We start from the raw sequence: 15,074 nt of genomic DNA on the forward strand, positions 1-15,074 counted from the left end.
TTATTATTATTTTGGTATTACTGGGGGTGGAACCGAGAGGCTTTCTACCTCTGGTCTATACTCCCAGACCTATTTTACATTTTATTTGGAAACAGGGTCTCACTAAGTTGCTGAGAGCCTCACTAAGTAGCTGAGGCTGGCTTTGAACCTGTGTGATCTCCTGTCTCAGCCTCCCAAGCGTGGTGATTACAAGCATGTGCCACCACACCCGGCTTAGTCTTTTTATTCTTTTTTTTTTTTTTTGTGGTACTGGGGTTCCTGGAAGCCCTTCTACCTCTGGGCTACACTCCCAGACCTATTTTTACATTTTTATTTGGAAACGGTCTCCTAAGCCAGCGCACGCGACTGGCTTCGAACCTGCGCGATCCTCCTGTCTCTGCCTCCCAAGCGCAGGGATTACAAGCGTGCGCCACCACGCCCGGCAAGTCTTTTTATTCTTTGTTTTTTTTTTTGCAGGTCTGGGGATGGAACCCAGGGGCATTCGACCTCCGGGTTACACCCCCTGCCCTATTTTTTATTCTTTATTTTGAAACCGGGTCTCACTAAGTTGCAGAGGGACTCACTAAGCAGCTGAGGCTGTCCGTGAACCACGATCCTCCGGTCTCAGCCTCCCAAGTGCTGGGATTACAAGCGTGCGCCACCATGCCCGGCTGCTAGTCTTTTTATTCTTGGAACAGGGTTTCACTGAGTTGCAAAGGGCCTTGCTAAGTAGCTGAGGCTGTCTGTGAACCACAATTCTCCTGTCTCAGCCTCCCCAATCCTAGGATTACAAGCGTTACCACGCCCAGCATTATTCTTTATTTTAAAACAGGGTCTCACTGATTTGCAAAGGGCCTCACTAAGTAGCTGAGGCTGCCTGTGAACTAAGATTTTCCTGTTTCAGCCTCCCGAATTCTGGGATTACAAGCGTATGCCACCATGCCTGGCTCTTTTATTCTTTATTTTGAAATAGCGTCTCACTGAGTTGCAAAGGGCCTCACTAAGTAGCTGAGGCTGCCTGTGAACTGTGATCCTCCTGCCTCAGCCTCCCAAATACTGGGATTACAAGCATGTTTAACTCTTTAATTTATTTTGAAACAGGGTCTCACTAACTTGCAGAGGGCCCCAGAAGTTGCTGAGGCTTGCTATGAACCTGCAATCCTCCTGTTTTAGCCTCCCAACTACTGGGATACAGGCATGTACCACACCAGGCCCATCTGAGCTTTTTTTTTTTTTTTTTTTTTTTCTTGGACTGGAGATGGAACCCAGGGACATTCTACCTCTGAGCTACACCCTAGCCCGATTTTTATTCTTTTTTTTTTTTTTTTTTTTTTTTTTTTGCGGGTCTGGGGATGGAACCCAGGGGCATTCGACCTCCAAGCTACACCCCCTGCCCTATTTTTTATTCTTTATTTTTGAAACCGGGTCTCACTGAGTTGCAGAGGGCCTTACTAGGTAGCTGAGGCTGTCTGCGAACCGCGATCCTCCAGTCTCAGCCTCCTGAATGCTGGGATTACAAGCGTGCGCCACCACGCCCGGCTCAAGATGGTGGTGTTTTTTTTTTTTTTTTTTTTTTTTTTTTGTGGTACTGGGGTTCCTGGAAGCCCTTCTACCTCCAGGCTACACTCCCAAACCTATTTTAAACTTTTAATTTGGAAAGAGGGTCTCGTAAGCCAGAGTGGCTAGCTTTGAACCTGCACGATCCTCCTGTCTCCACCTCCCAAGCGCGGGGATTACAAGCGTGCGCCACCACGCCCGGCTATTTATTTTTGAAACAGGGTCTCACTGAGTTGCACAGGGCCTCACTAAGTAGCTGAGGCTGGCTACGAACTGTTTCTTCCTGTCTCAGCCTCCCAAATGCTGGGATTACAAGCGTGCACCACCACGCCCGGCTTCCCAGTCCTATTTTTTATTCTTTATTTTGAAATAGGGTCTCACTGTGTTTCAAAGGACTTCACTAAGTATCTGAGGCTGTTCTCGAACCGCGATCCTTCTGTCTCAGCCTCCTAAATGATGGGATTACAAGCATGCGCCACCGCGCCCGGCTCCATCTGAGCATTTCTGACATCCATTCCAAGATTCTACTTCCATACAGGCTCAGACCTGGTCAACTGGGGGTGCTGAATAACCACAATGAGAGGACTCTATTCCTGCCCTTCAAATCCCAGCATGTCTGTGAAGGAAAAGATGTCAAATTTGGGTCGGGCTCTGTATCTCCTTGGGCAGCACTGATGTCTGGATAGCATAGGATGAGGGACCTCATAGGCCAGTAGGTCTCTTAAGAGCTTGCTAAAAAGGCAATCTCTCAGACCCCAGCCCAGACCCACTGGATCAGAAGCAGTATATTATTAAACCTCACAATCTGTTTAATGTGCGCTCTGGGCGATTCTGATGCACACAGTTAGGAACCACTATGACAGACTGCCTCATAGTCATTAGGATTACCATCATTGCTATGACAACTCCAACCGTTAACACTTACTGAGCCCTTACAGCGCACCAGGTGGCGCTTTGCCAGTTCACCTGTCTCAACTCACTTGAATCTTCAGTCCCCAGACTGGGTAAGTGACTTGCAGACATTCACAGGTGAGGGGGCAGCGGCACCAGAATATAAAATCTAGCTTCAAAGCCAAAGATGGCAATCTCTCCCCTCTGCTACACCATGGCGAATCTCTACAGGGGGAGGGTCCTCTTAGACCATGAGTCGGTGGTTACTTTGACCTGTCAGTTTCCTGATGTAGGTCCAGGAAGTAGGGACACCTAGGGGGCCATCTCAAGGGTGGGGAGTGACATAGCCTACTCCCAAGGGAGAGCTGAAGGAGACCTCCAAGAATTCCCCAGAAAGAGGCTTGCCCCTCAAGGATGTCTCTACAAGGGCCTCCCCACCCCCAAGGACAGTGGAGGGCTGCTTACCTGTGGTCCTGGAAACGGTCAGTGAGATCGAAGAGAGGTCAGGGGACCCTGTGAGAGGGAGGTAATCTCAGGGTGTGATAGGCAGCAAGAGGACCAATCTCCCCAAACCCACTAGGTCCTCTCCTAGCCATGTCCCTTTGGGTCAGGCTCTGGCTCACCGCTGCAGGGTCAGCCACACTGATTTCTCTACCTCCCTGACAGGTCCTGACCTTTCCTTTCAGCCATTCACCCAGCCATTCATCATACCAAAGAGTCCCCTACTCCCCCCCCCCTTTTTTTTATACTGGAGGTTGAACCCAGAGGCATTCCATCTCCAAACAAGGCCCCAGCCCTATTTTATTATTTATTTATTTATTTATTTATTTATTTATTTTATTTATTTATTTTTTGGGGGGTACTGGGGAGAGAATTCAGGGGTATTCTACCTCCGAGCTACACCCCCAGCCCTATTATTTATTTATTTATTGCCGGTCTGGAGATGGAACCCAGGAACATTCTACCCCTGAGCTACACCCCCCTGCCCTATTTTTTATTCTTTATTTTGAAACAGGGTCTCACTGAGTTGCAAAGGCCTCACTAAGTAGCTGAGGCTGGCTTCCAGCCTACACAATCCTCCTGTCTCAGCTTCCCAAATGCTGGGATTACAATTATGCGCCACCACACCCGGCTCTATTTTTTATTTTAAAACAGGATCTCATGAAGTTGCTGAGTTTAGCCTCCAACTTGCAATCCTCCTATCTCAGTCTCCCAAGTATTGGGATTACAGGCCTGTGCCATCATACTCTGCTTCTCTTCCATTAAGGCCAGGCCTGGAGGACCTCCTTCTCAGCCTCAGTAAGGAAAGCCCCTACCCTCTTCTGCCTCTCAAGGTCAGGACCGACGTGTGTATTTGTGTGTGTGTGTGTGTGTGTGTGTGTGTGTGTGTGTGTGTGTTGCTGGGGATTGAATCCAAAGGCATGCTAACTCCATGACACACCCCTAGCCCTATTTTATTTTTTATTTGGAAAAAGAGTCTCGTGAAGTTGCTGAGAGCCTCACTAAATTGCTGAGGCTGGATTCTAACTTGTGATCCTTCAGTCTCAACTTCCCAAGTACTGGACTGGGCTCTGACCCTTTTATTTTTTCAGTACCAAGCCCACCTCTTCTCTCTCCAGAGGCAAGCCCCACCCCTCCCCATTCATTTTCAGAACAGGCCCTTGCTTTTTTCTTGGCCCCAGCTAGGCCCCGCCCCCCTTTCATCAGAGTCGGGCCTTGCTTCCTATTTTGCGTTAGGCCCCGCCCCTAGCCCGCCTCATGGACAGGCCCCGCCCCTATGTGAGCCAGAGTCCTCCTTTCTCCCTCTACCAGGCCCGCCTCACCCCCTTTCCCCCTCAAGATCAGCTAAAGAGCAGCTCTCGGTCCTCCTTCTCCAAGCTAGGCTCCGCCCTTTTCCCCCCCTCTGGAAGTTAGGCCCCGCCCCCTCACTGCCATCGTCAGGCCCTGCCCCTTCGCCTCCCTGAATTGCGCCTCCCTGAATTGTGTTTAGGCCCCTCCTCTTCTTCAACTCATGGCCAAACCGCGCCTCCTCCGTGAGCCCGGCTTCTCCCTTTCGCCCTCTCCGCGCGCGGCCCCTCCCTCCTCCCCTCCGAAGCAGCTCCGGCTCCTCCTTCTCCGAGCTAGGCCCCGCCCTTTCAACCCTGGCAGTCAGCCCCGCCCCTTTGCCGGAGCGTCAGGCCCCGCCCTCTTCTTTGCCCGAGCGTCAGGCCCCGCCCCCTGCTCACTCTACAGCGGGACGGCTCGCGTGTATCTTGGGCCGGACCCGTCACTATGCTGTGCCTCCTTCTTCACTCAGACACAGTGCCTCCTGAACCCTCACAGTCCCGCGAAATCTCTAGACTCCTTTAGGAATCCCCGACGACGCCGGGACCCCAGAAACCCCGCACTTCCAGCCCTGCTCAGTCCCCTCTTCTGAACGCGGGCTCGCTTACCCAAGGCACCCAGGTCTGGTGCAGCGGGCGGTCTAGCGACGCGTCGACTAGGCATGGCCCGGCCGGTGGGGACGGACAGCCCGGAGGCCGGCCCAGCCCGGAGCACGCGCGGGCTGGCCGCGTAGCCGCGCCGCGCAGTCCGGTGGACGATCGCGGGTCGGGCGAGTGGCGCAGGGGCTGGGGCCGCAGGCCGGGCAAGACGCGCGGCGCCCGGGGTTGCGGGGGGCGCCAGGCCGGGCCGGGCCGGGGCGGGCGGCGGGCGGGGGCGGGGCGGCGGAATTCCCCGGCGCCGCCGGCCTGCGTGCCCATTGGCCCGCACCCCGTCATGACGTCACGTCAGGGGAACGGGAAAACCCCCGCGCGCCCACGTGACCGCGGAGGCGGGGCCGGCCGGGAAGGGGAGGCTGGGCGCTGTGGAGGGGCTGGGCTCGCCGTCCTGCTGGTGGGTCTGGCCAAGGCAACTGAGGCCTTTCTATAAGGCCACTCGCTCCCTACCCCTTGAGCACGCCGGGAAACTGAGGCCTCCTTCTCTCAGTAGGGCTTGAACCTGTTGTTTTTCGGGCTGAAAGGGAGTGGGAGGTGGCCAGCGTCCTACAGCTACCACGGACGATAATGAACTTTATGAAACCCGAAGGGTTTCAACTGCAAATTAGGGAAGAAGATACTTAGTGAACGTTTAAAGCCGAACGGCTAGAAGGTAGATTTGTTTTGCTGCGTTTATTCCTAATGTCTAGAACAAGGCAGAACAGTTGTCCAATAAATGTGTTGTTTGTTTGGGTACTGGGGTTGAACCCAGGGCCAGTCTATCTCCGAACTACACCCCCAGCCCTTTTTATTTTTTTATGTCGAAATATGGTCTTGCTAAGTTGCTGAAGCTGTCCTCAAACCTGCAATCCTCCTGTCCCAGCCTCCCAAGTGCTGAGATTACAGGTGTGTGCCACCATGCTCTGCCCAATAAATGGCTTTTGAGTTATTGGATATTTTATTTATGGTTTTGTTCCTTTGCACATCCCCTCCAAACTACTTATAAACAGCCCAGACCACTTTGAGCCCAAAGGCTTAGTAACCTGTCTGGGAATGGAAGCAAGTGTAGATACCTACTCTAGCATGCCAGTATGGAGCAGTGTGCCCACCTCAGGAAGGAAAGTCTTTCCTGGAGCCTCTCAGGTGCCTCATAGCTGGCAGGAGCTCCAGAACCGAGTGCTAGAATTAAGATTGTTGCAAGCCAAACTTGGTTTTGCATACCTGTAATCAAGTACTTGGAGGCTGAGACACTAGGATCATAGGTTTGAGATCAGTCTCAGTAACTTATTTAGACTCTCAGCAACCTAGGAAAACCCTGTTTCAAAACAAACAAACAAAAAAGCCGGGCGTGGTGGCGCACGCTTGTAATCCCAGCATTTGGGAGGCTGAGACTGAAGATCGCAGTTTGCCGGCAGCCTCAGCTACTTAGTGAGGCCCTCCGCAACTCAGTGAGACCCTGTTTCAAAATAAAGAATAAAAAAAAAAATAGGTCAGGGGGTGTAGCTTGGAGGTGGAATGCCCCTGGGTTCCATCCCCAGGCCCGCAAAAAAATAAAATAAATAATCCAGGAATGGTAGTGCACACTTTTAATCCAGTACTTGGGAAGCTGTGATATGAGGATCGCAGGTTCCCAGCTACCCTCAGCTACTTAATAAGGTCTTTTGCTGTTTAGTGAGACTTTTTTTCAAAATAAAGAATAAAAATAGGGCTGGGGGTATAGGTCAGAGGTAGAATGTCCCTGGGTCCAATCCCCAGTACTGCAAACAAATAATAATAATGATAATGATAATAATAATAATTGGAAAAAGGAGGAGAAAATAAAAAGGGCTGAAGGAATAGGTCAGAGATAGATTGCCCTTGGGCTTAATTCCCAACACCACAAAAACAACATAAACTTTTGTGTATGGGGGGTATGGGGATGGAACCCAGGGGCATTTGACCTCCGAGCTACACCCCCTGCCCTATTTTTTAATTTTTTTACTTTTTGGTGGTACTGGGGGTGGAACCCAGAGGCTTTCTACCTCCGGGCTATACTCCCAGACCTATTTTATATATTATTTGGAAATAGGGTCTAAGTTGCTGAGAGCCTCACTAAGTAGCTGAGGCTGGGTTCGAACCTGTGCGATCCTCCTGTCTCAGCCTCCCAAGTGCAGGGATTACAAGCGTGCGCCACCACGCTCGGCCCTTGCCCTATTTTTTATTCGTTATTTTGAAACAAGGGTCTCACTGAGTTGTAGAGGGCCGCTGGGATTACAAGCATGCACCACCACGCCTGGCCAACATATACTTATTGAACACATGCCGCGTGCAGCAGCCTGCAGCGGGCAGTGGAGCACAACTCAGACCTGGTCACTGGTCATAGATGGCAGTTTACAGCAGGGATTCTCCAGGCCTCCCACCCTTCAGATGTCTTGGAGGGTAAAACTGGAGAAGTGCTATAGAACAAAATATAAACCAAACATTTTCTTGCAATGGAGCAGACAGCAAATATGTTAGGCCTTAGGGTTATTTTGTTTGGTACTTGGTATTGAACTCAATGACATTGTACCTCTGAGCTACACACCCATATCGCCCCCTTTTTTTTTGCAGTACTGGGAGTGGAACCCAGGAAGGGGGCATTCTACCTCCGAGCTACATCCCTGGCCCTATTTTTTATGTTGAAACAAGGTCTCACTGAGTTGCAAAGGGCCTAAGTAGCTGAGGCTGTCTGCAAAACGTGATCCTCTGGAGTCTCAGCCTCCCAAATGCTAGATTACAAGCGTGTACCACCACACCCAGCTTTTTTTGTGTGTGTGTGTGGTACTGGAGATGGAACCCAGGGATATTCTACATCCGAGCTACACCCCCAGCCCTATTTTTTTATTCTTTATTTTGAAACAGGGTCTCACTGAGTTGCAAACGGCCTCACTATAGTAGATGAGGCTGGGCACAAAATGCGATCCTCCCGTCTCAGCCTCCCAAATGCTGGGATTACACCTGTGCGTGCCACCATGTCCAGCTTCATGTAACTTTCATGTGAAACAATTTATTATTTTTCTGTTCACCAGATAGGCAAGAAGATGAAGATATTACAAGGTTAGAGGGAGGGACATCTCACTCAGTGGTGTGAAAACCCAATTGTTATCCCTAGAAACCACAAAAGAATTACAGTACATTTGCCTTTAGACTTTTACCACTATACAAAAACAAGAGGTAGGTTGTACTTGGCACACAGGCTATGGTCTGCACACTACGAGAGTGGGCAGAACTACTTGAGAGCCCAAGGCACTTGGGGATCAGAGAGGGCACCCTGAAGGAGACACCAGAGCTGTAACTGGAGGGTACCTGGGGCATAAGGCAAAAGCTGCTGTGAACCTGGGCTGTGTTCTAGGCAGGGAACAGTAGATATAGGGTCTAGAGGTAAGACCATGGCAGGCTTAAGAGGGACGAGGCTGGGTGTGGTGGCGCACACTTGTAATCCCTGCGCTTGGGAGGCGGAGACAGGAGGATCACGCAGTTTTGAAGCCAGCCGCGTTGGCTAAAGAGACCCTGTTTCCAAATTTAAAAAGTATAAAAAAATAGGTCTGGGAGTGTAGCCCAGAAGCAGAAGGGTTTCCAGGAACCCCAGTACCACCAAAAAACAAACAACAACAAAAAACAAAAACAAAAAAAGAGGGACGAAGGGTTAAGCCCACCAAGTTCTCACCAGTTAAGCGTGTGATCTCTGGAAGTGGTGGCAAACACCTGTAATCTCAATACTTGGGTGGCTGTGACAGGAGGATCACAGGTCTGACGACAGCCTCAGAAACATAGTGAAGCGCCAGGTATGGTGGCGCACGCTTGTAATCCCTGCGCTTGGGAGGCAGAGACAGGAGGATCGCACAGGTTCGAAGCCAGCCGCGTGCTGGCTTAGGAGACCCTGTTTCCAAATAAAAATGTAAAAATAGGTCTGGGAGTGTAGCCCGGAGGTAGAAGGGCTTCCAGGAACCCCAGTACCACAAGAAAGAAAGAAAGAAAGAAAGAAAGAAAGAAAGAAAGAAAGAAAGAAAGAAAGAAAGAAAGAAAGAAAGAAAGAGAGAGAAAGAAGAAACAAACATAGTGAGGCTCTTAGCAACTTAGACCGTTTCAAAATAAAAAATAGGATGGGGATAGTGAGGCATGCCTGTAAACCTAGAATTTGGGAGGCTGAAACAGAAGGATCGGAGGTTCAAGGACAGCCTCAGCAAGTAGTGAGACTTTCAGCTAGCGAGACCATTTCAAAATTAAAGTGAAACAGAGCTGATGGTACAGCTTGGAGGTAGAACGCCCCAGGGTTCAATCCCCAGTACACAAATAAAACAGAAAATAGAATAGGGTGGCGGAGGGTGGGTAGGAGTGGTAGCACATGCTTTTAATCACCGTTTTTTTTTTTTAATCAGTAGTGAGGATTGAACCCAGAGCACTCTACCTCTGAGCTAAAACCCAGCCCTATTTTTTTTTTTTAATTCTCTATTTTGAAACAGGGTCTCACTAAATTGCAGAGGACCTCACTAAGTAGTTAAGGTTGGTTGCAAATCTACAATCTTCCTGTCTTCCTGGGATTACAAGCGTGCACCACCACTTACAAGTTCAAGACCAGCCTCAGCAATTTAGCACAACCTTGTTTCAGAATAAAAAATAAAACCAGTCTGGATGTGTAGATTGGAGGTAGAATGCCCTTGGGTTCAACCCCCGTCACACACACACACCAATTAAAAAAACAGAAAAAGTGACCTCCAAGTCAGGGTCACCACACCTGTAATCCCAATATTTGGAAGGCGGAGACAGGAGGATTACAAGTTCAAGGCCAGCCTCTACAACTGAGTGAAGCCCTGTACAATTTAGTGAGGTCCTGTGTCAAAATAAAATAGGGCTGGGGAGGGGTGCAGCTCAGAGGTAGGATGCCCCTGGTTCAACCCCCCTAGTACCAGACACAAATGCATCTAAGCTGCTGGATGAAGGGAGAACAGGACAGGACTGCGGCAGACCAGGAGGGAAGCTGGTGGGTCCTGAGGGTAAGGGGCCTGCTCCAGGTGCTCTCAGTGTATATGAAGATGAGACTCCCAAGCAATTGTGGGGTACAGCTGATGGGCTTTGCCAAAGGCTTGGGTGTGGGGCTGTGTGAGGAAAAGCCAGAGGTGATAGGGCCGATGAGTCGCGGTACCCTAAGAGTCACCCCACCTCAGTTCCTAGGAGCCCAGCAGAGAAGCCATGGTGTGGTACCTGGGGTTTCCCCAAGGGCACTGGGGAGCCACAGAATGATGTAAAGCAGGCAGGGAACAGAGATGTGGGGCTCCATGAGCACCCAGGCACCTTGAGGATTCCCCGCCTGGCTCTGCAGGGAAGGCAGCTGGTGGTGCTGAAGGATCTGGGGTGGTTCTGAGTCATGGGCCTCCTGTATTGAGACCGCCCTTCACCAAAATAAATCTGAGAATATGGGTCCCATCCCCACAGAGTAGAGAGGAGCCCAGAGGCCTGTCATCTTATCTCTAAAGCGGAAGAGTGCCAGCCAGCCTCCAGGGACTGGACTGGAAATGCACAAGGGCTGGGTCCTGATGATACCCCCAAACCAATGGGTGCTCCAGCGCTTCTCAGGGATTTACCGTTCCCTGCCACAGCCTGGGAGATGAGCTAGCTGGCAGCCTGCGAGGCGAGACATGGCTCTCCAGGTGGTCGCATCTGCACTCCCAAGACAGGACTGGCCGGAGCGCTGCCCTGACCCTGCCTGGCCCATGGGGGCAGGATATGATGGCACGGGCATGTGCCAGAGGCGGCGTCTGTGGGCACACCATCAGTGTGGCCAGCCTGCGGGGTCTATGAGGAGGTGATGGGAAGGTAGAAGTGAGAGGTCCAGAGGGTGTGCCTCGCTGCAGGGTCACTCTCCCACCACTCTGTGCCTGGCAGGTCTTCCTCCCAGAGCCGGGGGCACCAATCCCCAGTGTTGCTGTTCCACGCAGTGACAGAGGAAGGCGTGGGGGGGCAGTGGTCGAGTTTAAGTTAAACACCCACATGAATTTATTAAATCCAGACTGTGTTAAAGGGTGGCGCGGTCTGGGAGGAGGAGGTGGCCGGGGGACGAGGGACAAGATGATGGATGACCATAGGTGACCCACAGAGGGGCCCCCGGCCCCTCCCCCCGCCTGGCCCACCCCTCGGCAGCGCCACATCGGCTTCACCATGATTCCCAATGGTGCTGGGCTGGCAGGGTGAGATGGCTGGAAACACACAAGAACAGACGAACAGACGGCACCTCCATGAACGAGCCCTGGCCTGCCCGGCCCCCACATCGCACACGGGGCCTTGGCCCTAGGGGGACCTCCTGCCGCCCAGGCTCAATCTGTCCAGGGAGAGGGCGACAGGGAGGGGAGGCAAGGGGGGCCAGGGAGGCAGGGGTGGCGGTCACCAGGAACCGAGCAGACGAGGAGGACCAGGAGCGGCTAATCCTTTTTCTTGTCCTCTGCTGGCTTTGGAGGGACTTCCTGGGGCTCGCTGGCGGAGCTGGCCCCTGGGGTGGGCTTGTCAGGCAGGGACGTGGGAGCCTCCTCCCTGGAGGCGGTGGCTGTGGGGGGCGCAGACGTGAGGGCCCCCGCGGCTGCGGGGGCAGCTGCAGTCACATCCTCTCCACTCATGCCAAACTCATTCACGCGGGTGGGGTCGACGCGGTAGATCCACCGTTGGTAGAGGTAGATGAAGAAGACCACATCTAGGGGAGGCAGCAGTGTGAGCGGGGCTGCCCCGCGCCCTGCCAGACGTGGGTGCAGCCCCTCCCTCACACCAGGCCTCACCGTCCCGCAGGCAGCCGATCCGGTACATGACGGGCATCTTGATGACGAAGGCAAACAGGTCGTCGATGAAGGTGTTGAGGGCCTTGTAGGTGAGCATGCGCCACGGCAGGTGGGCCACGGACTTGAGCTTGTAGTTGATGAAGAGCTGAGGTGTCATAGTGATGAAGCCTGGCGCGAGGCGAGGGGCACCGTGAGCACCGGGAGGGGGCTCCCGACCCCGCCCGGGGCCCCACAGTCCCCGCCTGCTCGCCCTGCCCCAGGCACTGGCCACCTCCAACACTCTAGGCATGTCCTGCCTCAGGGCCTTCGCACTCGCTCAGCCCTCTGCCTGACACCCCTCAGGTCCCACTTTAAAGTCCTTTCCTTGGAGAGGCCCCCTTAACCCTTCTAATGTGCAACCCACATTCTGCCCTTCTTAGCCCTCAGAGCTTGCTATGATCTCCGGGCTGCTGTTTGTTCTCTGGGCTCCCCAAAAGACAAAATACTCCTCTGGGGATGAGAACAGAAATGTGCGGCTCGTGTTCTCAAAGTTCTCCCTGATCCCAGACAGGACCAGGCATCCCCCCGCGCCCCCCACCCCGCCCTGAGTGTCAGCGTTGGGGACAGGGCTGGTGAGCTCGAGAGGCGGGGCTGGGCCTACTTGACCACTGCTGCTCACCAAAGGTCAGCAGAAAGCCGTAGAGCATGCTGAGCACCCAGGAGTACCAGCCCTTGTGCTCCAGGTACAGGAGGCTGTACACAGCATAGCAGCCCAGGAGCGGGAAGAGGATCCACGACAGGTACCGGAACGCCATCTGTGGGGTCACGGGGCAGGGCTGTGGCTCGCTCTGCAGGCCCCAGCTGCTCCCCTGCTCCCGCCCTCACTCACCCACACCTGGTCTGGCAGGCTGGGTCAGGGGAATTTCCAGGTGGCCCTGGGAACTCTGGACTTGGCCAGGAAGAAGATGATGGCAGGTGGGGGACATAGGGTGTGACAGGCCCTAAAGCATGGGTAGCTGCCCCAGGCTCTGCTCCTTAGGAGTGTTGCGGTCCTGGAGATCACTTCCCTGGGGTGATGGGGGCACTCACATCGTCGTACACTTTGGTTGAGGACTCGATGTATGTAGACTTGTCTTTGAAAGTTGGGCAAGGGAAGATTCCTGCCACCCGGTGCTCCCGGTCCAGCTGCACAGGAGGAGGAAGACCATCAGCCGTGCGACCCCCGAGCCAAAGCTGTCCCTTGCCCTTCCCTACTGCTCCCAGTTCCCCTGCCCTACACGTGACCCCAAAAATCCCCTGGTGTGAAAATCCCCTTGGTCCTGGGAGCCAGGCAGGCGCTGGGAAACCCCCGGGGGCCAGCTCCAGGGTCTGGTGGGGCAGGACAATACTCTCCCCATGGGCTCCTGCACGGCAGCCCCACCTACCCGGACGTCCATGACCTTGGTGATCTTCCAGAGGTCGATGAGGACCCCGATGAAGACGCTGACCTGGACCACGAAGTTGGTCTCATTGTCCAGGATATAGAGAAGGACCACGAAAGACTGGAAAACGCCGAAGAAGACGGAGCGCACAGACAGGCCCTCCAGGGACTGCCGGCTGTTCCAGAACTGAATATCTGTGTGCGGAATGGGGGCCCTGGATGGTAAGAAGCTTTCCTCGGGGGAGGGTGAAATCCTTTCTCCCATAATGTTTTTCCTGGGTGAACCCCGGAGCACCAGACATGCAGGAAAACCTGGCCCACCTGCTCCTGGTCTGATGGTGAGGGTGACACTGCCACAGACAGCTGCTCACCATGCACGGGTGCCAGGAGCCGACCAGGGAAGCTGCTTTCCCGTGGTCACAAAGCCCAAGGCAGAACCTGGACAGATACCAGGCCTGCGCCAAACCATGGCCCATCCGGAGCACATGCTTCGGAATCACCCTCTCCGGCTCCCTCACAGGAGCTGGCTGGTGGACAATCTTGGGGCAGACAAGTACGATTTCTGGACAGACCTGTGGGACCCAGATCAGACCCCTGTGATCCCTGGTCTGCCCTGGCACCTCTGAGACTTGTCAGGCTGAGCGTGTGACAACTGTAGGCACAGGAGGCCTACCTGCAAGTCCCAGCTCACAGGTGGTGGTCACACAGGGCCAGCTGATACCCAGAGCATGAGGACAGAAAACCTGGCCCACCTGCTCCAACCCGCCTCTGTCCAGGGAAGGACAGTCTGGTGAGGCGGGCACACTGAGGCCCTCCTCAAATCAGGGAGGCAGCACAGTACAGGGTTAAAGCAGGGCCCGCACCCTCCAGAAAGAGTCTACATACCCATGTGCCTGTCTCCCCCCCCCTTTTCTGGTAGTACTGGAGATGAAACCCAGGGGCATTCTACCTCCGAGCTATACCCTCAGCCCTATTTTTTATTCTTTATTTTGAAACCAGGTCTCACTGAGTTACAAAGGGCCTCACTAAGTAGCTGAGGCTGTCTGCGAACTGCAATCCTCCTGTCTCACCCTCCCAAATGCTGGGATTACAAGCGTGCGCTATCATGCTTGGCTTACTCTTTTATTTTATTTATTTATTTTTGCAGTACTGGGGATGGAATCTAGGGGCATTCTACCTCCAAGCTATACCCACAGCCCTATTTTTTATTCTTTTTTGTGTGTGTGGTACTGGGGTTCCTGGAAGCCTTTCTACCTCTGGGCTACACTCCCAGGCCTATTTTTTATAATTTTATTTGGAAACAGGGTCTCTTAAGCCAGCACAGCTGGCTTTGAACTTGTGCGATCCTCCTGTCTCTGCCTCCCAAGCATGGGGATTACAAACATGTGCCACCATGCCTGGCTTATTCTTTAATTTGAAACAGGGTCTCACTGAGTTGCAAAGGGCCTCACTAAGTAGCAGCTGAGGCTGTCGTCAAACCACGATCCTCCTGTCTTAGCCTCCCAAGTGCTGGGATTACAAGCATGCGCCATCACACCCACCCTTACTCTTATTTTGAAGCAGGATCTCATTGAGTTGCAAGAGGTCTCAGTAAGCTGCTGGCTGAGAACCTGCAATCCTTCTGCCTCAGCCTCCCAAGTACTGGAATTACCACCTTCTTTCTTTCTTCCTTCCTTATTTTTAGGGGGGTGGTACTGGAGATTGAATCCAGGGGCCCTCCACCTCTGAGCTATACCCCTAGCCTTATTTAATTTACTTGGAAACAGGGTCTCACCAAGTTGCAGAGAACCTCACTGAATTGATAAGGTTAGCTGCAAACCTGTGATCCTCCTGTTTCGGCCTCCCTGGTACTGAGATTACAAATGTGTGCCACCACGCCCAGCTTCTGTGCCTCATTTCTCAGCTGGACAAAAGGGAGACCAGTACAGTGAAGCTCCACATATGACAGCCAGCAGTCCCCGTGAGAGGCCACACAGGGACTGTCCAGTTGGATGTATGCTCTGGACACAG

At 53.1% G+C, this 15,074-nt stretch overlaps 2 protein-coding genes across 4 annotated transcripts in view; both read right to left on the bottom strand.

Annotated features, from left to right (window-relative positions):
• Positions 1–5,168, bottom strand: part of RELB (RELB proto-oncogene, NF-kB subunit) — a gene marked incomplete at both ends in the record, with an annotated part of 38,919 nt that extends 33,751 nt beyond the window's left edge. For 2 of the 3 annotated variants that reach the window (XM_080704176.1, XM_080704175.1), the window contains 2 exons: positions 2,893–2,940; positions 4,860–4,914. In XM_080704176.1, the coding sequence (XP_080560302.1) occupies positions 2,893–2,940; positions 4,860–4,914 (103 nt within the window). Of the gene's footprint in view, positions 1–2,892; positions 2,941–4,859 lie in introns of all 3 variants that reach the window. The other variant, XM_080704174.1, reaches the window with a different exon arrangement.
• Positions 5,169–11,317: 6,149 nt separating this feature from the next.
• The window catches only part of CLPTM1 (CLPTM1 regulator of GABA type A receptor forward trafficking), a gene marked incomplete at its 3' end in the record, with an annotated part of 48,179 nt that continues 44,422 nt past the window's right edge, over positions 11,318–15,074 (bottom strand). Inside the window, exons 10-14 of the mRNA XM_080703394.1 lie at positions 13,069–13,259; positions 12,734–12,829; positions 12,324–12,459; positions 11,666–11,833; positions 11,318–11,583 (exon numbers count right to left, since the gene is read on the bottom strand). Of these exons, the coding sequence (XP_080559520.1) occupies positions 11,318–11,583; positions 11,666–11,833; positions 12,324–12,459; positions 12,734–12,829; positions 13,069–13,259 (857 nt within the window). The remainder of the gene's footprint in view (positions 11,584–11,665; positions 11,834–12,323; positions 12,460–12,733; positions 12,830–13,068; positions 13,260–15,074) is intronic.

The sequence above is a fragment of the Muscardinus avellanarius genome (assembly GCF_963383645.1).
Source record: "Muscardinus avellanarius genome assembly, chromosome: 10".
In the NCBI taxonomy this organism is placed as follows: Eukaryota; Metazoa; Chordata; class Mammalia; order Rodentia; family Gliridae; genus Muscardinus; species Muscardinus avellanarius.